Source organism: Vombatus ursinus, unplaced genomic scaffold (assembly GCF_900497805.2).
Source record: "Vombatus ursinus unplaced genomic scaffold, bare-nosed wombat genome assembly UNPS02011767.1, whole genome shotgun sequence".
NCBI classification, from domain to species: Eukaryota; Metazoa; Chordata; class Mammalia; order Diprotodontia; family Vombatidae; genus Vombatus; species Vombatus ursinus.
In genome coordinates, this window is record NW_020951545.1 from 4350584 (window position 1) to 4376091 (window position 25508).

At 36.9% G+C, this 25508-nt stretch overlaps 1 protein-coding gene across 2 annotated transcripts in view; it reads right to left on the reverse strand.

The window, feature by feature from the left end:
* The window catches only part of SLC26A7 (solute carrier family 26 member 7), a 274022-nt gene that overhangs the window by 106413 nt on the left and 142101 nt on the right, over window positions 1-25508 (reverse strand). For both annotated transcript variants that reach the window (XM_027856958.1, XM_027856959.1), the window contains exon 5: window positions 9632-9796. In XM_027856958.1, the coding sequence (XP_027712759.1) occupies window positions 9632-9796 (165 nt within the window). The remainder of the gene's footprint in view (window positions 1-9631; window positions 9797-25508) is intronic.

Consider the following 25508-nt stretch of genomic DNA (forward strand, 5'->3'; position numbering starts at 1 on the left):
ACTAAGACTGGGGAACCCTGAATATACTAATTTACTCAGCTGATATGCTGATTAGGTTTGCTGAACCACTTTTGCCTTTTTATTTATTATAAGGAATAATGGTTCTCTGAGCAGGTGAGGGGGAGAGATATTTGGGGGGGATAAAGGAGATGTAAAGGCAAGAAATATCAATAATATTTTAAAAAGCAAAGATTAAAATCACATTTGCCCAAGTTAAAAAGAAAAAATATGAACCAAAAGCCATCAAGATTACCTCCCCAAAAGAATTAACACAAATAAGATGTAAGAAAACATTCAAATAAGTCTCATCCTCAGAGTCTCTCCTTCCACCAGCACAAGCAAAACCCAAAGGGGAAAAAAGACAACATTCCATTTATTAAGAAAACTTCCATCCCAACATTCTGATCAGCAAATGCAACCCACATTGGGAATAAATCCATTGACTGTCCCTGCAGGGGACAATTTAAGCTTGAGACCCAGATCTTAGCTGGGGGAAGCATGGTATAAGTTAAAAGGCCAGAGGCAGAATGGGTATGTGAAACCTTTTTGGAGCAAACTTGCAACTCAGCATTCCAAGGCCCAGGTGGCATCCAGCCATCCCTTGTTTAGAAAAATGAGTTTAAGTTGAATTACTTGAATACTGAATTTTGTGGTGATGCATTTTTTCAGTGACTTGTGGGGGTTAGAAGGAGAATAGCCCAAGATGGTTGAATTGCAAAAACATTTGCTCTCTGATATAGAATACTAGGGTAACCTTTGTCACAAATTCCATATAATTGTTCCATGTCCGAATTGGACCTGCCACATTGTCTACTCCCCACATCACTGATTGAATCAAGCTGGATCTCAGCAATTTCTCCTTCCCACCCCCGTCATTTACTCCAGCCATTTTTCAGAGTATACTGTGATGCACAAGAGGAATGTCACAATATCTACACAGAAAATATGGGATTTAATAAATCACTAAAGCACGTTCTTTATTCCAAAATCCCAAAGGTCCTATGTCTTCAAAGGAGATTTGTTCTCCACATAGAAATCTCATTTGTACATATTTAATTGTGATCTCATTCTCCATAAAAGAAAATGTTTCATTGGCTCAGCTTCTCTTTTGACGTTTTTATCCCACTTTATTAACATTCTTGGTTCCTGTTTTTCAGCCCTAAGGGGTGTCCAATCCAGAAAAGTGCTTGTAGTCAAGTGTGTGTATATTAAGGGTGGAGGAACGGATTGGGGGAGGGGAAAGTTAGAGGGAGGAAATGAAATTGTTTTCCAGTAATAAAATGCTATGTTTTTAAGGAAAAAAATAAAACTTCCAAGAAGGGTAGTTCAAATGTATTGCCAAACTTGTCTTTGGCTCTATGGTCTGACATGTAGAACTGTACACAATTATGTACTACAGTATGCATATAAAACTGATGCCATGGCAACCAGCTTTGCCAAATTCATTGTATGCTGCTGCTGACTGAGATACTGGCGCCACCTCAAAGAATTCCACATGTGCTAATATGCGCTAGCAATTTTTGAAATTTTTATAGTGCCTTTCGGGGAAAACATCCTTTCCAATAAAGTGATACTTCATCATTTCTCAATGATATTTTTTAAAAAATTATTCTAAAAGGTGAAAATTTCCCCTATTTTGGGGGATGTACTAAAGTATGAGACAAATGTTTTATTCTATAAGGAAATCAGGAACATGTGAATTTAACATAAAAGTAGAATCCTTAAGACAAAAGTATTTTCTTTGTGCCTCTAATACTGCCTCTCATTTTTTTTTTTTGTTATTTATTACAGTATACAGTTTATGAGACTGGTCCGTACTGAGGTTTCTCTTATGCTCAACAGATGGCAATATTCCTTTAAACTGAAAACCTATACAAAAAAAATTATCTAGGATTTTTCAGTGCAACCTAGAGGTCAAGATTACACAAGTTAACTCTCCAATATCATCTCTCTCCCTCCCTCTCTCTCTCTCTCTCTCTCTCTCTCTCTCTCTCTCTCTCCCCCTCTCTCTCTCTCCTCTCCTCTCCCCATGCCTTATGAAGATTAATAAAACCTAACCCTTGACTTCAAGAAATCACAACATCAATGAATTCCAGTATGAGAACGGATCTCAGAAGCCAACTAATTTCCCATCCCCATACATACCACAACAGGAATCCTCACTACCAGACAGCTAAGAAGCAGCCATCCATGTAGACTTTTGCTCAGAATTTTCCAGTGAAGGGGACCTTATTCATTCATTGCCTCTTGAGGTTTTTCATTTCTATCCTGAATAGTTCTAGTTGTTTGTTTTTCCTGATATTAAGCCTTAATTTACATCTTCTCAACTTTTGTTCTTCATTTTGTCCTTTGGCATCAAATGAAATAAGTCTATCCCTCTTCCACATAACACTTGTTCAGAAACTTAATGACAACCATGTCTCTTCTGGATAAACATCTTCAGTTCCTTCAGCTGATCTTGAAATGGCATAGACTCAATATCTTTCCCATTCTGGCTGCCTTTCTTTGGATGTTTTCCAGTCTTTCCTAAACTATGATTCCTAACACTGAATACAATACACCAAAGGTAATTTGACTAGAGCAAAACTATATCTGCTTCCTCCTGTAAACTATGACTACCATGGAAAATGCAAACTAAGATAGTATTGGTGTTTTTGGATGCCAAATCATACTATTGATTCATATCGAGCTTGTAATCCACTAAAAACCCCAAAGCTTTTTCAAGCAAAATGCTCTCTAACCATAACTGACCCATCTTGAACTTGTAAAGCTGAAGAAGGTAGGTAAATTTTATCTATACGGTTTCTCTAATCTACCAGTTTAGTAGCCCTGACCAAAAAAAAAAAAAAAAAAAAAAAAAAGGAAACACTATTTATCCTGTAAGATCTAATTCAGGAATATAAGGTCTCCCATTATCCCCTAGTTGAAAGCAGTTGTTTCTCTTTGGACTTCATAGCTTTTTACCTTTTTCCTAAACACACATTCTAATTTTTAATAGTTAATTGTGCACACAGTTTATCTCCCCTACTAGATAGATTTTTTAAAATGCAGTAACCACAAAGAGCCATCATGGCTTCAGTAGGGGCAAATCATACAAAATCAATCCAGCTTATTGCCCAGCATGTACTCTTTGATCCCATGACACTGGTCTCCTGGCTGTTCCACAAACAAATCACTCTATTTCTCGGCTCTAGGTATTTTCTTTGGCTATCTATGCCTTAAACACTTTTCTTTTCTTTGCTCCACCTGCTGACTTCTCTGGCTTCCTTTACAGCCTAACTAAAATCTCATCTTTTACTAGAAGTCTTAATCCCTTAAACCCTCTTAATCCCTTGTCCCTTCCCTCTGTTAATTATTTCCTATTTATCCTACATATATGGCTTGATTTGTATATATGTGCTTAAGTCTCCCCTGTTTGATTGTAAGCTCCCTGAGGGCAGGGATTGTCTTTTTCCTCTTTTTGTATCCTGGGACATAGTAGGTGCTTAATAAACATTTATTGATTGACTATTTCCTTAATAATACTTAATAAATATGTATTGATTGATGATTTTAAAAAGGTAAAGATGAGAGAAAAGGAATCTTAGAGATGGAAAATAGTAAGGGTGGAATAAATTTAAAGTTGGGCAAATAGTCCATTTTTTCTGGAATGCTGTGAAGTAAGTTAGACAAGTCAGGTTGGAGATGAATTGTGGAGAGCGTAGAATGCCAGGAATAATATTTTTATTTAATTCTATATACAATCAGGAGACATTGAAAGTTTTTGAGAAAAGGGTTGGTGTGATCTGAGTTGTGCATTAAGAAGATTGCTCCAGTAGCTTTGGATAGGGGGGACAATGGTAGTAGAAAACCATTTGAGATATCTTTACCATAGTTCAAATGAAAGGTAATAAGGGTTTATTTGCAAAACTTAATCCCATGCCTCTGACTGGGCTGGGATCTATTCTCACCTCCCCTAGGTAAGTGATCAAGAGGCAACTTTAGGCTTTCATTTCTAGCACTGATTACTCTAAAACTGATTATACTAATGAGTACATTCCAATTGCCCCACAGTAAACCATCTATAGTATGATATTCCATAGTTAAGTACAACTCTTACCGAACCACACGTTTTTGACTAAGCAATGACCTCATCCACCAACATGCCAGGAAACAACATTTTACTGTATTAACCTCAAAACAGACAGGAGCTGGGTACATGTATAAATGGGCCAAAGTGCTATACTCGCATAAACAACAAACTTCCCTTCTCAATATCTTATAAAATGCAAAGTGAAAACCACTTCATTTAAAAGTAATATGAATTCAGCTTGGAATTCAGTCACCAGGAAGCCCTCAAATCTCTAATTCTACTATCATTTTATTATAAGACCTTACTTGTCAAATGATGCTAAGTAGGTGGAATGGGAAAATTTAGCCTAAAGAAAAGAAGACCATGATGAGAGGGGAGAGGCTTCTAGCACTCTTCAAGTATTTAAAGGATTTTCATATGAAAGAAAGATTACAGTTGTTCTATTTGGCCCCAGAGGTCCTGGGCAGGAACAACAGTTAGAAGCTGGGCAGATTTGAGTTCAAGATAAGGACAACTCTCTTGATCATTATGGACCACCTTAGTGAGCAGATGGGGAGAATATGGAGTCCTCAATCTCTGGATGTTTACAGGTAAAATTACCCTTCACCCAGGGGTTGGACAAAACAACTCTTGAGACTCTACAACTCTGAGATTGTGTGGTTCTGTCAAAAATCACTTTTACTTCTCTGGCACTGAGTTCATCTGAGAATCAAATACAATCTTCTTCGCCACCTACATAATAAGGTTATAAAATGACAAGTTTATATGTTAAGGGATGCATTAGGCTAGATGAATTTGTACTCCCTCACCCATCAAGACAACTCAATTCTATGCATGTTATGTCTGCCTATTAGAATGGAAGTTTGCTGAGGGCAAGAATTGTCTCACTTGAACCTTTGTATATCCAGTCCTAGCATAGTGCCTGGAACTAGTGGGTACTTAATAAATATTTGATTCAATGATTCTAAAGATATATCAAGATGTCAAGGATCTAGAATTGTTTGTGCTGTCCTCTCACCATGGAAGCTCTATCCACAAAAATAGCAAGCACTTATAACTTATAACTTAAGTAATAGAAAGTTGACTGAAGCTCAGAGATATTAAGTGATTCCTTTAGTCACACAGCTGGCAAGTGTCAGGAGTAAGATTTGAACCCTGATCTTCCTGGATTCTCACATTCAATCCACTAAGCCCTTCTTTCTAAAGATATCACCCTACGGCTAATATAGAAATATGTTTTACACGATTTCACTGGCATAATTGATATCATATTGCTTGCCTTCTCAGTAGGTATGGGAGGGCATGGGAGGGAGAGAACTTGGAACTCAAAATTTAAAAAGAAAAAAAAACAGTAAAAATAAATAATAAACTGAAATGTAAAAAAAAAAATACCACCTATGAAATAAATAAACAATATATAATTTGTTGTCTTTGGAAAATTCTGTTAAGTTCATGTACCTGTTAACTAGGATGTATGTTTGAAAAGGAACTTCTAAAGTGTTTAAATATTTTTTTGGCCTGCCAAAGCATGTCAGAGACATGACAAAGCTGTAACAGATCCAGTGTGCTTTTCTAAAGTGTCTGCCTGGCAGAACTAACTTATCATTACATGGCACTTAACAATGGGACTTCACAGGAGACAAAAGGCAGTTCTACTCAGCAGGGTTCCAGCAGCATGGCATAGATGTCACTTCTGATGAAGCATAGAGGATGAGGCAGATAAATGACCTATCACCCAGAATTACTAGAAGTCCTTATAGATAATAAGCCATCTCAGATGAGATGCCTAGAAGATTATAGGAACTCTTGGTGAGACTGATCACAGTGTCGCAGGTTCTACCTCTGCTTTGCTTCTGCCCAAATTTCAACCCAATGAATAAATAAAAATGAATGAAAAAACATTCATTAAGTACTTCCTTGGTGCCAAGTATTGTGCTAAGCATTGGGAATACAAATACAGAAGTAAGATAGTCTTTGTACTTGAAGAGCATTTACATTCTAATAGAAGGGAGAAATACCTATCTATATCTATATCCATAGACAGATATATCCATAGATATCCATAGATAGAGAAGTAATGGCTAGGAAGGAGGACTTTACCTAGGGAGTCATAGGGATGGTGAGTTGATTCCCTAGGGAGATGGTGAGATGAGGTGTGAAACATGGTCTGTTCTAGGACCAACTCTATATAGTGCAATAGATAAATTTGTACTCACTCATCAATCAGCTTAGTCCCAGGATGAGAATTCCAAATCTAAGTGGATTATGCCTCAGGGACTAGGGGCATGATTTCTGGAGTTCCAGATCAAAAGGTGCTGCTCTATGTGGAGAAATAAGAGGTGGTGGCAGGACAGGTGGGAAGGTGGCTCATGTGGAAGGCTGGATGGAATGTGAAGTGTGATTTGGTCTGGGCCCAGCTAGATTTGTGGATTAGGTGAGTCTGCTTCCACTTATTCATTGATCAAAACAGCTCAGCCCTGTGACAGGAGTTCTAATCCTGAAGGGTAACTATTATCTGCATGTGGTTGAAACATTTCAACCTACTGCACATGGGCAAACTATCTTTGGATTTATGATGACAAGCACTAATTGCAAAATCCATTATCATTCTGGGTCCATTTCCTAGGAACTGAAGAATTGGCCTAAAAACCAATAAACCAACCAACCAACAAACAGAAACCTTATCCTACTCATCATAGCTGCCTGCTAGTTTGATCTAGTTTCTCAAAAGTGTCATATTCTTTGATGCTATAGTTTAGTGAATTCTTAGAAAAAATTTTTTTGATATTTTTCCTGCCTATAGCTTATCCTCAATTCAGTTTCAGTTCTATTTGAGTTTCTTGGGAACATGATCTTCCATTCTCCACATATAAACAATCCAATCCAATTGCTTACTGATTAAGTACTTGATAAGTTGACTAGGGAGCAGACATAATGAATACAGAGAACTAGCCTTGGAATCAAGACAACCAGAGTTGAAATCTTGCTTGTGACACAAATGGCTAACGTGACTACGCCAGGAACAACCTTTCATTGCTCTATGTGACTCTCTAAGACCATAAATTGTAGAGAAGGGGTACAAATCTGCATTGGTAGAAGAAATTACTTCACTGAAAATTCCCTATACCAATGGAATTACAAATCTGAACAAAAACAAAGAAATAAACCCACTAATATGAGTAAATTTCCATAACCTCATTACTGGTGATCCCATTAGCTATTTGCTACTCAATATTTTCCATAGATTAACTTGACCTATCCAAAAGTACAATGGGCTTCTCTAGGAGGCAATGGGTTTCTCATCATTGGAGGTCTTCAAGCAAAGGTTAAGTTTATCACTAAATGGATATTTTATATTTGTGTTTCTTTGGGGTATGGAAAGGATGAGATGGTTGCTGAAGTCTATTCCAACTCTAAAATTCTAAGATTTTTTGATTATGACGAAAATACTAAAGAAGCCATATGTGACATCTGACCTATGCATTTCAGCATAGAATAAACTATATAGACAGTGCTTTTGTTTGATCTGGGGTGTGAAGTTGAGTTGATGATGAATCTTGGTCTTTGACTTCTTAGAGGAGAAGTTGGCCCTCTTGATTGGTTTTCCAGTTTCCCCGTCAAACAGAAGCATTCCTGGCCAGGGTGTTGCCCATGGAATATACTTCAAGCACAGTTATCAGCCGTGCATTGCTAAATAAATTCCTGGGCTACGAGGTTTTTCTGATAGAGCCTGGTGCCTAACCTTTGCCTCCTTCAGGCTTTGATCAGTCAATTCAAAGCAAACTGCCAGTCCCACAAAGTGATACAAGGTCAAGTCATTGTCATGTGATCTGACACTAGTCTTTTCCCACTTAACTGAAAGCTCTTTGAAAGCAGGGGCTATTTTTGCTTTTCTCCATATCCCTACTTCGTGGCACAGTACTATGTATATCATAGGTACTTCATGACTGCTTTTTGACTTGACTCATCAGCACTTTGAAAGTATAATCCTCTATATAGGGCATCTCCCAGAAGACAGTCTCCAGTCTGTTGAATTAAAGTCTTGCAGATGATTAAGATTATATGCTGGCATTAATTTCCACAGTCCATGTGACATCCACCCGTAACAATGACTTTAAAGAACAGACTGACCAATGATAGGTTTATTGCTCAAACCTGCTTTATACATTTTAAATGCTTATAAGATCAATCTAGAGCTAGAAGGTTCCTCCAAGGCTGAGTAGCCCAACCCCTTCCACTTTATAGCTGAGGACACTGAGGCCCAAGGGGTTAAGCGATTTGCCCAAAGTCACACATGTAGTATAACAACCAAGGCAGAATCTGACTGCAAGTTCTCAGGCTCCAGAGTCAGGTTTCATTGCACAACCACTGTTGAACCCAAGAATGACATCATGAAATAATCCTTAACATCACTAGCAGACCTGGGCTTAGGCAGTTACCAGGCAAGTTTGGCTGACCCCAAAAGTTTCCTTGACTATACTTTCACTTACTCAGCAGGTGCCACAGTGAGGGAAAATTATGAACTCCGGGCGAGTCATGGTTCTTTAAGTCAAATTCCATGAGAAAATTAGATCAATGCACAAAAACCTAACAACCCTTCTGACCCTCAGGGCCAGGTGGTTTGTTGCTTAATTGGCTGTCTGAAGATGGGGTTCCTTCTGCCGATGTTTTACCAGGGTTCTGGCCGAAAGTCATGGGAAGGATTTTATATGGCATATGGTTTTGTTAGGAAACTGGGTCAGTCTTGGGTTAGATGGTTAAAGAGTGAATTTAATAGCATGTTTGATTCAGCAAAAGAAAAACAAAAGAGTCATTTGCTCTTATCCTTGCCCAATTATGGTATGGTTTTAGTTTGTCTTGTAAGTGATTAATTTTAAATTAACTATTTCTCATTCTAAATTGTATTTCAAAAACCATAGAATACCTGATTTGAATAAAGGTATCTAGAGAGACAGTTTAGCATAGTAGATAGTGCTGAACTTGTAGTTTGGGATTCCTGAACTTGATCCTGCCTCTAGTACTTAAGAACTATGTGACTCTGGACAAAGCCACTTAAACTCTTTGAACCTCAGTTTCCTCAACTATAAATTAGAAAAATAATAATTATAACACCTACTTTGAAGAGTTTCTGTAAAACTCCAATGAGATGATGCATGCAAAAGCCCTTTGCAAACCTTAAAATACTATAGAAATACCAGTATTAATTATTATTGTTAATATTATTAATTAATAATTTATTATTTATATATTAATTATTAATTAATAATAATATTGTTTCACAATGGAAAAAATACTGAACTTAAAGCCATGGGATCTGAGTTTGAATTCTGGTTCTGTCACTTCCTGTGAGACCTTAGACAAGCCATTTAATTTCAGTAGGCCTCAGTTTCCTCATCAATAAAATGAGGGGGTTGAACTAGATGACCTCTGGGGTCCCTTCCAACTCTAGATTTGTGATTCTAACATAAATATAAACCATATTATTCTCGCTAAATTGAAGGTGAAAAGAAAACAAACCAAAAAAAAAAAAAGGAAAGGAAAAGGACAAGACAAACTCACATAAAAGAATCCCAATGGTCCTGAGATATAAGGCATTTTCATTCCAAGGAGATACTTGACTTGTGAGGTCACAACATGGGTGGCAGCTCCAGTTGTCATTGCACTGATCACGGGCTCTGTTAGCAAGAAAGTGGCACTGCCCAGGTGAAGCACAAACATGGCGACCTAGGGAACCAAACACAGGCAGGCATCATCTGCAAGTCCATTCAAACGCATTGCTCCTGAGCTCCTAAAGTGATCATGTTACTAGGAAGCACCAGGCTATCCACAAGGAATAGGAAGATCCATTCACGAACAGAAAGCTCCCTTTGTCAGAAACCCACATCAGTGCTGATGTGACATGAAACACACTGTACCAATTTGTTTTATGCTTGCTCCTAAACAAAGTTCCCAAGCCTTTTAAACAAAATTAGGTGCAAAAAGAAAGTTCAGTTAAAGTTGTCAAATTTCCTGATTTTGAAATAGAGCCAATCCTAAAAAAAACTTTTTAAAGACACGTCCACATACATAACAATAGCAATAGTACATAAAAATTATATATTATTCTGGGAAACCAAAAGATAAGGAAATTGCCAGCAACCCACTGGTAATGATGAGCCTAATTCATTCCTTCACATCTGGTGGGCTTGAGTCTTCCCAGGCACGAAGGAAAGAAAGGGATCTTTTGAGACCCTCTAAGATTTGGAGACATAAGTCCCAGCTGTTTTGACTCTGTTCCCTCTGACAGCAGCTGAAAGAAGACTTCTTCTTGGAGTTGATATTCTGAGTAGAAACGCGCAAGAGAGAGGGAAAGAGCCTTTGGTAGAGAAGACAAAGATTATGGAAGAATCACTATAGAAACAGTGCTCTCCAAATCTGTCCCTCCCTTAACACTCCCAGCATTACTCCCCAGTCAAATCCACACAAATATATTAACATATGGGTGAAGCAGTAGTGCACAGAGTCCTGAAAAAGCTTCTTCTCCTATATCTCTATTCCCTCCTTTGAAGAGTTCATCCACTGTGGGAAAACACAGGCTGATGCCCTATCTCTGCCAGAAAAAGAGTGTGCCTCACTGTGTCTTAACACATATTTTTGTTTTTCTGTCATTTAAGTCGTGTCTGACTCTTCGTGACCCCATTTGGGGTTTTCTTGGCAAAGATACTAGAGTAGTTTGCCATTTCCTTCTCCAGCTCATTTTACAGATGAGCTGAGGCAAACAAGCTTAAGTGACTTGCCCAGGGTCACACAGCTAGTAAATGTCTGGTCAGATTTGAACTCAGGAAGCTGAGTCTTCCTGACTTCAGGCCGGATACTTTATCCACTGTGCCACTGCCCCATCTTAACACATATAGAACATTCCATTTTCTAAGAATTTTGTCAACATCAGCATATGATTACAATACATTTGAATTACAGTGTATGAATATTTCCCCAAACACTTGTGAATAAGAATTTGTTTCATTTTTTAAAATTTGCGTTTCCAGCACCTAGCACAGTGCCTGATCCACAACAGAAAATAAATACTTACTGATTTACTGATTGATATCACATCCAATAATTATCTTATGTGTTGACTTCATAGCACAAGGAGAAGACAGGTAAGCCATTCAGATAACTAATCCAGAATCTTAGAACTGGAGGCTACATTTTGAGTCATCTTTCTAACCTCTGATCAGAGGTAGAAATACTGTTCTGCATCAACACTCTCTACCTCCTGACAAGCAAGCATTCTCTGAACACTTCTAGGTATTGAAAATTATTACCTTACAAAGCAGTCTGCTTAATTTTTGTAGAGATCTAATTATTAGAAATTAGAAAATAACTTTGTTGGCTCTGACTTTGCTTTCTGGAGTCACATAGAATAAAGCTAATCCCTGTTCCATATAAAAGCTTTTCACATATTTGAAGGCAGCTATTATATGTTCTTTCTTCTCTTTTCCAGACTTATTTCCAGACACTTCTATTGTTCCTTGTATAAATGGTTAAAAGCCCTTCCTAGATTTATATCACCTGTAAATTTGATAGGAACATAATTAATCTTTTCCCAAGTCAATGATGTGTATGTGAGAAAAGGGGGGGGGGAGAAGAGAGGGAGAGAGAGCAGGAAGACGAGAAAGAAAAGGATAAGACCAAGGAAACAGCCCTGCCATATGCCATTTAAGACAACTCTCTACGTTCACATGAATCCATAAATTAATACTATTTGGTAACGGTTGTACAAGCAGTTATGAATTCATGTTACCATAATAACACTGATCTCATGTCTTTCACTTTGTTTGGAAAGATAATATTAGGAACTTTATCAAATGTCTTGCTAAAATTATGATGCACTGCTTTCAGCATTGCTCTGTTCTATCAATGAAAAAAAGAAAAACAATTTTTAAAAAAGAAATGAGATTAAATTAGCACAACTGTTTCTTTAGCATTCTCCAAATGCCAAATAATCTGTTCTACAGTTTTACCAGGAATCAATGTTAAGTCTGATAGTCCACAGTTTTCTGGGATCTACCTTTCCCCTCAGGATAATAACTGCTCAGTTCTATCTTCCAGACCTTCTATTTGCCATGCTTCCTCAAAGATTATTGAAAGTAGAATTGCACAACGTCAAAGTTGGAAGAAATCTCAAAGATTATCCAATAAACTTACAGCTCAACAAAAATGCCCTCTACCACACAGCCAGACTTTGTTTGAAAACCGCCATTGGGAGGAAACCCATTATCTTTGGAGGCAGCCTAAATTCATTTTTGAATAGCTCTAATTATTAGAAAAACTCTTTTCCTAAACCAAGCTTTAACTTACTTGCTTCTTTGAAATTTTTACTGATTCCTTCCATTCCTGTTTTCTGGAACCAAAAAGAGTAAGTTTAATCCCTCTTCCAAGTGTCATCCCTTCAAACATATGAAGACAGCTATTATGCCCCACCCCTAAATTTTTTTCCAGGCTAAACATTCTCAGTTCCCTCAATTAATCTTACTATAGCATAATCTTGAGGCTCTTGCCCATTCCAATCATCCTCTTCTGGGAAGTCTCCAGCTGGTGAACATTCTTCCTAAAATATGGTACCCAGCACTAAACACAACACTCAAAAAGTAGTCTGACCAGGGAAGGCTACATTGGAACTGTCATCTCCCTAGTCTCAAACCAAAGCTCCCTGAGATTATGTGCCTCTTATGGGCTGCTATATCGATCAACCAATCAATCAATAAACACTTATTAAGTACCTATGTGCCAGGTACTGTGCTAAGCATTGGGGACACAAAAAAAGGCAAAAGGCAATCTTTGCCCTAAAGGAGCTTACAATCTAATTCAGTAGAAAGCAATTCAGCAACTACATTTCTTTCATTATTCTATTAGTGTTCTATATGAATGGGTAATTTGAAATTGGGACCAGAAACAATGAGATGAGGAGTAAGTCATTCAGCATCTAAGCCAACAGATTTGAACTCACTTCAACTATTCCATTACTATTTATTAATCTTGACTTTCAGTTCCCATTTCACTATATTTGTTATATATTTACATTGATTATCAATTTCCTTGACACAGAATATAGTAGCAAAATCAGGGTTCAATTTTTTTTAATTTGTTAAAATCACACCAGTTAGAAGAAGCAATAAATGTATCTTTCCCTTGTTCTTTTCTGCCCTGAACATACCTAACAAATTCCTTTTTATTGTGCTTATCATAAGCTCATTCAAGAGTTTTGTCACCCTAATATACCTAATATGTTATAACATCTAATAATGTTTTTTAATAATACAATAATACCTAATAACATGTTGTAAATCACATCACATATTTGTTCTTATATTCTTTATATTTCCCTACTTTCATCATTGAGGATAACAGGATAGATTTAGATCTGGAAGGGACCATAGAGGCCATCTGTCCAAGCCCTTCATTTCAAGAGTGAGGAATGGGATCAGTAGAGGTAAAGTCACTTGGCTGATATCACAAAGGTTGACAGGAGCAGAAGCAGGATTCAAACTCAAGTGCTTTAATTCCAAATCCAGCACTCCCCACTGCATTCAAACACTGGAAGTACCTTTTAGTCCTGTGGCTTTGGTTTGACTGTTCTTCCCAGAGCTTCCGTTTAAAGAAGACCCAGACCAGCCCTGTCTTCATTCCTCTCCAGGCTGCACTTCTGACTTTCTCCCAGAATTTTTCTCCCATGCTTCCACACTGGGTACCTTACTTCCTCCCTGCTTTTCATCTTCTTATTATATATTATCTTCCTCCATTAGAATGAAGGACTGCCCCTTAAGGGCAAAAAATGTCCTACTTTCTGTTTGTATTAGTATCCCCAATGCTTAGCCCATAATAAATGCTTAATAAATGTTTACTAACTGATTTTGTTGATTATATCTGAGCACATTAGAGAGTTTCCTATGCAGCCACAATGGTTTCTTTTAATACTTATCTTTTAAATCTTCATTAGGATCATTTGAGCTTTTCTCATCACATCATCTTTGAGATCTTTCCATAATTCTTGAGACTATAACCATAGCATCATTTCTTTAAATGTCCATTTTCAAAATCTAGAATATCTTTCTATTTAGCTATGTTTCCTTATTCGGTCATCATAATCTCTGGGATAAAATGGTCACTTTCTTCTAAGGTTCCTGTCACTTCCACCTTACCAAATAGCTCTTCTTGGTTTATTGTGACTGAGTCCATTTGTAACTTCCTTTAACTTCTTGAGAAATAAAATTAATAGCAAAGCAACTCAATTTCTTGAGCTCTCAGTGCCTCAACAGAATGACAATATATGTCTGAAGAGTTGAAAGGCTCAATCATTACTAAAACTTGCATTTTTAGGATCTAAATCTGGATCAGAAAGGCATTGACAATCTGTATACAATATCAGAAAAATGCCATTCCTGTTTCTCATTCCTTTTTATCTTCATCTGAATGTCTTATATACAGGTGCTTGCCTTCAAAACATACAACGCTGCTCAATTGCCTCTCCTATGTTTCTTTTCAACCCTAGGTTATGCAAAGAATCTATGATTTCTTCAGCATGGTGAACTGCTGGTTTGGAAGCTTCCTGCACCAAGACACATTGCAATTTATCTATGATTTATTAAATTAGGCTGAGGTACATTGCCTCACATACCTATCCTCAAGCACAGGGCCTTAAGAGGGTAGCTGGATTCAAAGAACTAATAAGTGCTAGAGGCAGATTTGCTCCTAGGCTTTACTGACTCCAAGGAGAACATTCTATACATGACATCATTTCACCTGTTAAAGCATACCATACCTTACCATTATCATATTCTATTCAATAGGCAGGCGGGTAGCACATTAGATAGATCCCTGGGCCTGGAGTTGGAAAGACCCAAGTTTGAATCTGGCCTCAAATATTAACTGCATGACCCTGGACAAGTCACTTAATCTCTGGCTCAGATTCCTCATTTGTAAAATGGGAATAATAATATACCCTGCCTCCCATGGTTGTTGTGAGGATTGAATGAGATAATAACTATAAAACACTTAGCAGGGTGAAGAACAAGGAGAAAAATGCCAAGATAAATATATAAAATCAGATACCATAAAAGACGACAAATGTGACATGAAAAACATAATAGTAGAAGAGAAAGATGTTGGAAGAGAAAAGAACTGGAATGATGCTTCTGGTTATGCCTAACTGCACCAGTGGAGAGAATAAAAATAATAAACATGATGAACTTGTTTTTATTTTTTATAATTAAAACTTGATTTTATCAATAACTTTCAATTTTATACCTTCATTCCTAAAGATATTCCTTTTCCTTTGTGAAACATCATTTATAACAGAATTTTTTTTAAAAAAAGAGCGTAAAAAAGCAGTTCAGAGAAACTAACCAACACATCAACTGAGTAAGAAAACATTTGTAATGTACCTCAACCATAATCCCCACTTCTGCCATAAAAGGAGGGAGGTGCATAATGAATTTCATGACAGGTGATATAATCAGTGCTATATAAATGCTATATAAACAGGTGCTATATAAATATTAGCCATCCTCATCATCATTGTTAAGAGGAGGTCCATCATATCAAGTATTGCTGAGATTTATAAATGTTACATTTGTTGTTGTTGTTGTTCAGTAGATTCAATTGTGTCCGACTCTTTGTAACCCCATTTGAGGTTTTCTTGGCAAAGATATTAGAATGGTTGCCATTTCCTTTTTCAGTTCATTTTACAGATGAGGAAACTGAGGCAAACAGGATTAAGTGACTTGCCCAGAGTCACACAGCTAGTAAGAGTCTGAGGCCAAATTTGAGTTCAGAAAGATGAGTCTTCCTGACTCCAGGCCCAACACTCTATCCACTATACTACCTAGCTGACCCTAATGATGCATTTACCTTACATTAAAAAATTCAAAATCACATTCCTCAGTGGATAAGTAGTAAAAAGATATGAACAAATGGTTCACAAAAGAATAACTGGAAACTATTAGCAACCATATAACAGATTTCTCCAAATAACTAATAATAAAAAAAATTCAAATCAAAATAACTTAGGTTTTTCCTCACACAAAGAAAATTGGGAAAGATGACAAAAAGATGGAGTTAGTCTATGTGGAAAGGCAGACATCCTGATAAATACATTGTTGGTAGAGTTGTGAATTGATCCAACTATTCTGGAAGGCAACTTGGAGTTACTCTAATAAAGTGACTAAAATGTCCATACATACACTTCGACTCAGAGATTTAACTGTCAGGCATACTACCATGAGGATTTAGACAAAAATCAAGATTCCATATATAACAAAATATTTATAGCAGTACTTTTTGTAACAGCAAAACATTGCAACACAGTGGATGTCTATGGGGAAATGGCTCAACGAATGGAGGTGCATTACTGTAATGGCTACTGATACTCTATAAGCAATTATTAATATGGAGAATTCAGAGAAGCATTGGAGAACTTACGTGAACTTATGCAAACAGCAATAGGCAGAATAGGAAAACAGAAATGGGACATTATGGTTGAGGTGCATTACACATATTGTCTGACTCAGCTGATGCATTGGTAGTTTCTCTAAACCGTTTTTTTTTTTTTAATTTCTTTTTTTTTTAATTGTTACAAAGGAGAGTTCACTGGATAGAAAAGGAAAAGCAGTATCTTCAGGAATGAAGGTAGAAAACCCAAAGTTACTGATAAAATTAATTTTAATTTTTAAAAATTCCATCATGTTTATTATTTATACTCTCTTCGCTGGTCCAAGTAGGCATTTAAAAACCAGAAATATTATTCTAGTTCCTTTTGTTCCCCATCATCCTTGTCTTCCTCTATGGTGATCTTCAGGTCACATTTGTTGTCCTTTATGGTATCTAGGTGGATAGATTTATCTTGACACTTCTCTCAATTTTTTATTTAAAGTCTTGTTACTCTGGTTGGGAGGTTTAAGCCAAATATGTTTTTCTGGTCCTCATGAGACATGCTCCTTCCTTACTTAAGAGCCTATCATTCTGTAATCTTGTACTATAGTCCTGAAAACCAAATCCCATTCATTGATGCTATCTATATATTTAGCTAATGGTTCACTTTACATATCTTTCTTTCTGACCTAATGTCTCAACCTCTTGCTAGAAGAAGAATCGAATATAACTTTTACTCCTGCATCCATTACAAAATTCTTCCTCTCTGGAAGTCTTCCAAAGGACACTGGATGGCCACTTGATGGAGAATTCGTAAAAGGGATTATTGTTTCAGCATAGGCTTGTTCCTCTCAATTCTGAGATCCTTTGGTTTCCTGATCTGGACTTCAAAAATCAAATATATTTTGAGTCAAAAGACCTAAATATGTGTGTATACACATACACACACACGCACGTGTGTGTGTGCACATATATAGCCTTACAATTTATACAATTCTTTCCTCATAGCTAACATGTGTTAATAATATCTTTATTTTACAGATGAGGAAACTGAGGCAAATAGGGTTAAGTGACTTGCTCAGGGTCACAAAGCTACTAAGTGTCTATGGCCAGATTTAAACTCAGGAAGATGAGACTTCCTGACTTCAGGCCTAGTGCTCTATCCACTGTGCCACCTAGATGCCCAATAATTTTTTGTTGCTTGTTCAGGTATTTCAGTCATGGCTGACTCTTTGTAATCCCATTTGGGGTTTTCGTGGCAAAGATCCTGGAGTGGTTTACCATTTTCTTCTCTAGCTCATTTTACAAATGAGGACACTTGAGACAAACAGAGTTAAGTGACTTGCCCAGGGTCACACAGCTAGTACATGTCTAAGGGCAGATTTGAACTCAGGAAGACAAGTCGTCCTGACTCCAGGCCAGTGCTCTACCCATTTAGCTGTGTTAGGTGACTACTAGCTCTCAGTTACATGGCTAGTCATTGATGAGACCAGGACGCAAACAAATCTGGGTCTTTTGACTCAAAGTATATTTTGCGATTTTGGAGTACTGGACAGGAAAAAAAGGCTTTCAGAGGTGAAAGGGACTTTAAAATACATGTATGTGCAGATGTACACATCTGTCTACAAAGACATGCATGTATAAGTATGTATACATGATACATATCTGTGCTATTATTATCAACAAAGTCATTATTTTTATTTCCACATGAATAAAATGTTCCAAAGTGAACACATCAACCAAAACATTCTGATTTGATTCACCATGCTACCTGAGTTCACCAGATCACTGAGTGTGGAAACCTTCCCAAAGAAACTACAAAAATGATCTTTCCATTTAAAATTAAATAACATTTCATTCATAAGTATCACAGCTAGAAGTGGGAAACAAAACAGGTTAGGCTGACATGTTACTTGGGTTAGGCAACTTATATCATCTGCAAGAAAAAAATCAGTTAATTAGAAATGAATTTTGAAATCCTTGTTGGATAAGTTAGACACTAAGTGCTGGAAGATGCTAAGAGTTGGATACAGATGCACTTTCCATAAGGAGGTACTCATACACTAGGAATGCTGATTTCATAATAATGTGCTATATCAAGTTACCAATGTTGCTTTATATCTGCACTGGCATCACTAAATTTTCACTTGCAAGATAGATTATTTCGACCCTCCATTAGTTTTATAGTGCAATGGCCTTTAGCCAAAAGCCATAAGGTCTGGAGATGATTGACACAGTGGATTATCTGTAAGCCCAATGCAGCGTGATACAGTGGAAAGGAGCACTGAATGTAGAAGGTACAGAACTCAGACTCGAATCTCAGTCCTGCTATCAAGTATCTGTGTGGCCACGGACAGGACACTTGTGTCTTGGTGTTTCAGCTTCATCATTCCTATCTAAGGGAACAAGAGCTCCTCCAAGGTCCCATTCAGTTATGATTCTACAATCCCATCTGCCACACCTCCTTCACAGTGGAACCAGCTGTCAATTTTACCAGGAATATTTCAGTTAATGAACATTAAGGGCCTACTATGTGCCATGTACTGTGCTAAGTGCTGGGATTACAAAAAGAGGCAAAAGACAGTCCCTGCCCTCCAGGAGCTCATGATCTGATGGATCTGTCAGTGGTAGGAATAATATCTGTCAATGGTAGGAAAGCTGCCACCAGTTTTGGTAAGGTAAGAAAAATAACACCATATTTTCCATTTCAGGCAAACTTATTAGAGAACTGAGCAGTAAAGAAAGGACTTTGTTTGAATTGATTGCGGCTTAAACTCCCCCCTTTCAATTACTTATGTAGTAATGCAAACACCATCCTCTGCCAATACAGAAACTGGCAATCTGTCACTCTCAATAAAGAATGCCAAAACAGCAGGGATTTTTTTGGTTTGTTCTTTTGCAACTGGTATTTTTTCAAAAATACAAGTCATATTATTAAAGTAAAATGCTTTGAGGGAAGTAAGTAGGTAGCCAGGAAGTAGCCACACACAAAAATATGGTTGTCTAGGGTAACTATGGACTCACAGTTCATTATTCCTCAACCTGAGAGAATTCTAGGATTAAGATACAAAAGGGAACCTTAGACATCACTTAATTCAACCTTTCATTTTACAGATGAAGAAACTCATACTCAGAGAGGAGACTTCCACAAGGCTACCTAGTTGGTAAGTAGCAATGCTACTAAATTAATCCAGGAAAAATGCTGAGCTCCATTTTCCCAGGTGTCCAAATCTTTCACTAAGTGTAAACTGAGTACAGTGGGAGGCAACAGATCCAAAGGATTACAAATTTAAGGTTGTTAAGGGCCTTAGGAACCATTTGGTCGAACTCCCTCATTTTACAGAGAGATTACATGACTTGCCCAAGGTCACACAGGAGGATGTAAGCAGAGGCAAGATGGAAACCCTGACTCCAAACCAACATATCTTTCCATGCACTGTCTGTCAGTGGGTTTTTACATTAATTTATTTTTTAGGTCTTTAGGGTACTATTTGGATCATGACTACTTCAGCGGTTACAAAAATAGAGTTAGATTTTCCAATTTGGTTAAGTTCATTATACAATCAATCCTTTTTTATTCTGGAATTACAAAATTTGAGAAATACCTTATTTTGTTCATTCAAAAGGACTAATGCCTGAAACGTAGAATTTTTCCTCTTCTCTTTGTGGTTTTCTTTTTTTTTTTCTTCTTTAATAGCTCACGTCCTTCCATAACCAAGAATAATGATTAGAAGACAGTTCTCATTTACCTTGTGGTTTTCTTCTAAACTCCAGTTGTCATCTCAAGAGGTGCATTATTTGCCAAGACTGGGAAACAAAAATTATTCAAGTCAAAGTGATTTGCCACTTTCAGCCAAATTCCTATGTTCCTACCTCTGCTTCTGGGTCATTTCCACTGCCTTGATAGAGCTCTCCCCTTGAAAGATGTGGATGGGAAAAACAGCCATTTCAGACAGTAAAAAGACTAGAATCTAGCAGTCAGAAAAAAACAGTGACAGAGTATCCTCCTTTTCAATTCCTCCAAGTAGCCAAAAAAATTTTTGTAATCTTGCACTTGATCTTTTTTTTTGTGCTCTGAAAAATGCCCCCAGCATGGGATAAATCCTTAAAATTAAAAGATCTTGAACTAGAGAAGTCAACATATCTCCAAAGATTCCCTGCTAATATAACCCACTGGACATATAAAAGAATATTGTAAACACATGAGTTTCAGTGAAAAGTCAGTTTCTTCTAGATGACAATATACCCCACATTCAAAATAAAAATAAAAATTGAATAATGTTGCAAAAAACATTGTGAACATTAGGGTTTATGAAGTTGTGATGTAGAGGGCAATTATATATTATCTGAGGGTTAAACAATGCCCAAGCCATCCCTGAATTGTAAGGGATTCCCCAGTAAAGGATGGTATGCCTTTGTAATTTTAAAAACTCCTGGGGAGTCCTTTGGGGAATTTAACAAAAATGCCACTGCTGCTGGTATGATGATACCACTACAGTCTTTCATCAAAGTAAATAGCAATAAACTGCCTCATCATTTTCTCTTTTACAAAGGAAGACGGAAACAATCAGCCCTCAACATTTGGCAATGAAGAATCTTATGGAAAGCTGAATTTTAAAAAATTATACCTGTGGTTTTATTTGGCAACAAAGAATTTTATGAAAAACCAAATTTTTAAAAAATTCATACCTGCCACTTTATTGGTATAGGGAACTCCCAGGGAGCAAACTTCCTACCAATGGATATGATAATTGCTCTGTAACAATAGTCTTAGTTGGAGAACTCAATTACCTGTTCATAAAATACACTTCAGTTGCTTTTAGTCACATGCGCACCCTGTACAAGTAGTCAAAATGTCTGGTACAAGTTATGAAGATTCACCAAGATAAAATTTGGTACAGAGTATTTCTTTTAATCATTGTGTTTTCTATATGAAGCAAATGTTTCTCAGATTTTATTTTATATTTTGAAACTGTCCTGGATATACTAAAGAACGTGCAAGATTCATTTCCATACTTAAGGTTAAAAAGGAGCAAAGCATAGCAAGGCTCAAGGGAACTCTAGTACCATATAACATATGCCATCCACAAAACATCATTTCCTTTCACTAATAGGTCTTCAACAGGTAGGCCAGATCAAATTGACTCTAGCCAAGGGAAAAAATGTATAAATGAGAATATTCTTTTAGTAATAGTAATAATAATAATAATAATAGCTATCATTTATGTAGCACCTGTCATGTGACAGACACTGGGCTAAACACTTCATGCTATTATCTTATCTAAATTTCACAACATCCCTGTGAGGTATGTCCTATTATTATCTCCATTTTAAAGATAAGGAAACTGAAGCAAACAGAAGTTAAGTGATTTTCCCAAGGCATCAGTACGTCTCTGAGGCTAGATTTTTACTCAGGTCTTCCTGACTCCCAGATCAGCACTCTACCCACTACACAAACCTAACTTCCATCATAAGAAACAATTACGTTTATTAACAGTTTAAAGTGTTACCTGGCAGGCATTCTGTATGCTTGTGGGGAAGGGGGAAGGGTAGGATTTCAATCTGAAACTGCAAAAATGTTTCATGTTGGCAATTCTCAATTGAACATTAAGTTTTTCATGTTGACATTCTTAATGGACGATTTTCTGTGTCATTTACTTGGAGGTGAAGACAATGCTTTAGTCATAAAAGTTCTACTTGTTCTTAGTTTACTCAGGCTCAAACTGCAGCTGGAAAGATTTGGGTTAAACATCAGTAACAACTTACTGACTGAAAAAGCTGTGAGACAACAAAACACATGACCAAGGAAGTCTATGGCCTTAGATCTCTCTGGCAATTTAAAAAAAGGGCTAGACAATCTTTATAGAAAGGATTATCAAAGTTTCTTAAACTGCTTTGGCAGTATGGTGAAGCCTGTGGACCCCTTCTATGAATAATGTTTTTAAATGCATAAAATAAAATTCATAGGATCACAAAGGAAACCAATTCTATTGAAATACAGTTATCAAAAGAAAAAAATAAGTTCCTGAGCCCCACATTAAAAACCCCTGGATGCTCTCCTACCAAGAGAAAGAATAGACTAGCTGGCTTCAGCAGATTCCTTCTATCCTGTCATCCAATTATTTTATAGCCCCTCAAAAATGTTACTGTTAAATAAGGTCAAAAAGGGAGAGTCCCCTTACAAGGCCTGGGTTAATTTGTTCACTTGCACAAGGGGAGGCCCTGTCACTCTAGGCCTCCCTGTTGTCATCCTCTGCTTGTGCAACACTCAGACAAAGAAACTGTGTCTCGCCATGAACTCCAGGAGAGAAACGCTGTGCTGTGGTTGCTTCGGAGCAGGGAAGCTTGGGAAGATTTCCAGAAGTAAATGGGCAGAGGACAATTCCCAACTCCTCTCCAGTTCTTGGAAGACGCTAGTAGCAGGCAAAAATCCCATCTTGGTGGAACAAAAAGCCACAGGGAGGGCAGAAAGAGGATGCTTTTAAAAGTGACTTGCCTCCAGTGGAGGACTTGTTTCTAGGGCAGGGATGTTTATTAATGCTGGCATTTAAAGGGTCCCAACTTGGCTTTGAAGTTAGCACCTCACTGTGGTGAGTGGGCATGGGGTTTATATATCTTGTCTGCTACTATTTTTGGCAGGAACTTTTTTCTTTATCTCTTTTTCTCTTTCTTTCTTTCTCCCTTTCTCTTATGCTCTCTATCTTTTTCTCTCTCCTTTTTTCCTCCCTCTTCTCCCTTCCTTCTCTTCTCTTCCTTTTCTTCCTTTATTAATGGCTAGTTTTCTGTGTCATTTACTTAGAAGTGAAGACAATGCTTCTAGTTGTTTTGGGTTTCCTCAAGCTCAAATTGCAGCTGGAAAGATTTAAGCTAAACATTAGTATTAACTTCTTCACTAAAATAGCTGTGAGACATCAATACAGACAATCAAGAAAAACTTCTTTCCTTTCTTCCTGCATTCCTACCTTCCTATCTTCCGCCCTTCCTTCATTCCTCTCTTCCTCCTATATTCTCTTTTCCTTTCTCTTTCTTCTCTTTCCTTCCTTTTCTTTTTTCGTCCTTCTTTCTTTTTTTCTTTCTTTCTTTCACTAGATAGCAGGACTAATAACAAAAAATATTACATCAGGTCCACTCCAAAGGTTTTCTTTACAAAATGAGTTACTTAATTTGCTTTAGAAACAGATTGAAGGATTGGAAAAAGAAATCCCCAAACTGCTCGATCCAACGACTGTCACATTAAAAGAACTGCCCATGATCTAATCATAGGTTTTTCTGTGATATTACAAACCCATGACGAAGAACTTGGGAAATACTTTAAAGATCAATTTTAAAAAAAAGTTTTGTTGAGTTCCAAATAAAACTTCAATCCATATTCTGCCTCTTTTTTTCAGATATATTATAAGATGGTCATTATTTTTTGAGAATATTTCAGCCCCAAGGGCCAACAGAAATAAACTGGAGGGAAAAACCTTTTGAAATTCAACTATAAAAATTGATATTATTCATAAATTGTAATTATGAATGAAGTCCAGCAGAATGTATGCTCCTTGAAATCAGAGTGTTTAATTTCTGACTCTGTATCCCTACTGCTTGGCTCAGTGCCTTGCAAACACTTAGAGTTTAGTAAATGTTTGTTGAAGCGAATCATTTAAATACGTTTCTTAAGCGCTAACAAAAATATATAATTCAGTATCAGAGAAAAAAAATTTTCTGTTATATAAGACCAAGTGCTATTTCCTAGCAGAGAAGTAGTCAAAAGATATAAACAAACAGTTCTCAAATGAAGAATTGCAAACAACTGTCAATCATTTGAAAGAATGCTCCAAATTACTAGCAATAAGAGAAATGCAAATGAAAACAATCCAGAAGTTTCATCTCTTCTTCAGTGACTGGCAAAACTGACAAGTAATGGAAATAGTTGATGTTGGAAGGGCTGTAGAAAGACAAGAACACTAAGACACTATGGGTGGGGCTATGGATTGGTACAATCATCCTGGAAAGAAATTTGGAATTCTGCAAATAAAGGGACAAAAGTCCATATTCTTTGACTCAGAAATTTCACTACTAAGTATATCCCCAAGGAGGTCATTAATAAGAAGAAAATCACATTATACACCAAAATATTAATAGCAGGATTTTTTGTGGTAGCAAGGGTGGAAACAAAGCAGATGTCTGTTGACTGAGGAATGGCTAAATGTATCATGGTACCAGATTGGAAAGGGATATTATTATTCATATCTAACAGATGACAAAAATGATGAATACAGAAAAAGATAGTAAGATTTACATGAACCGATGTAAAGTGAAGCTAGGAAAACATCATATATAATGACTACAAGAATGAGAATGGGAAAAAACCCCACAATTTCACAACATTCTATTTTGATTAGTTCTCAAAACTAAACATAGTGAAATTATAAAGAATAAATTTGGCTCCCAAAGAAGAGACAGGAAAAGAAACTTCCTTCCAACCTTTTCCCTTGTAGAGGCCAGGAATTACAGGTATGGCATATTGCATATAATGTCCAATTTTTTTTTTTGTTTGCTGCCTTAATCAGTTTTGCTGAATTTTTTTCTCTTCCTTTTTTTTAGTTTTTGTTATAAGGGATGGTTCTTAGGGAGTGGGGAAGAGGAAGAAAAAAAGGGAAAACATGGCTATGTAAAAATGATACATATGTATACATACACACACACACACACACACACACACATATATATATATATATATATATCAGTAAAACTTATTTCTAAAAAGATATCAGTAAGCTGGGCATGGTGTTGCATGCAGGTCTAAAATTCCTGTTTCTCTGGAGACTGAAGCAGGTAGAATGCCTGAACTTGGAATTTCTGAGTAGCAATAAGGCTTACACTAGTTGGGCATCCAGACTAAGTCCAGCATCAATATGGTAAGCCCCTGGAAACAGAGGGGCAAGAAGCAGACTGCTTAAGAAGAGATGAACCAGCTTGGGACAGTACACACTCCACACTGGAAGCAGAGCCCTACCTTAACAAAGAGTTAAAAAGTCAAGTA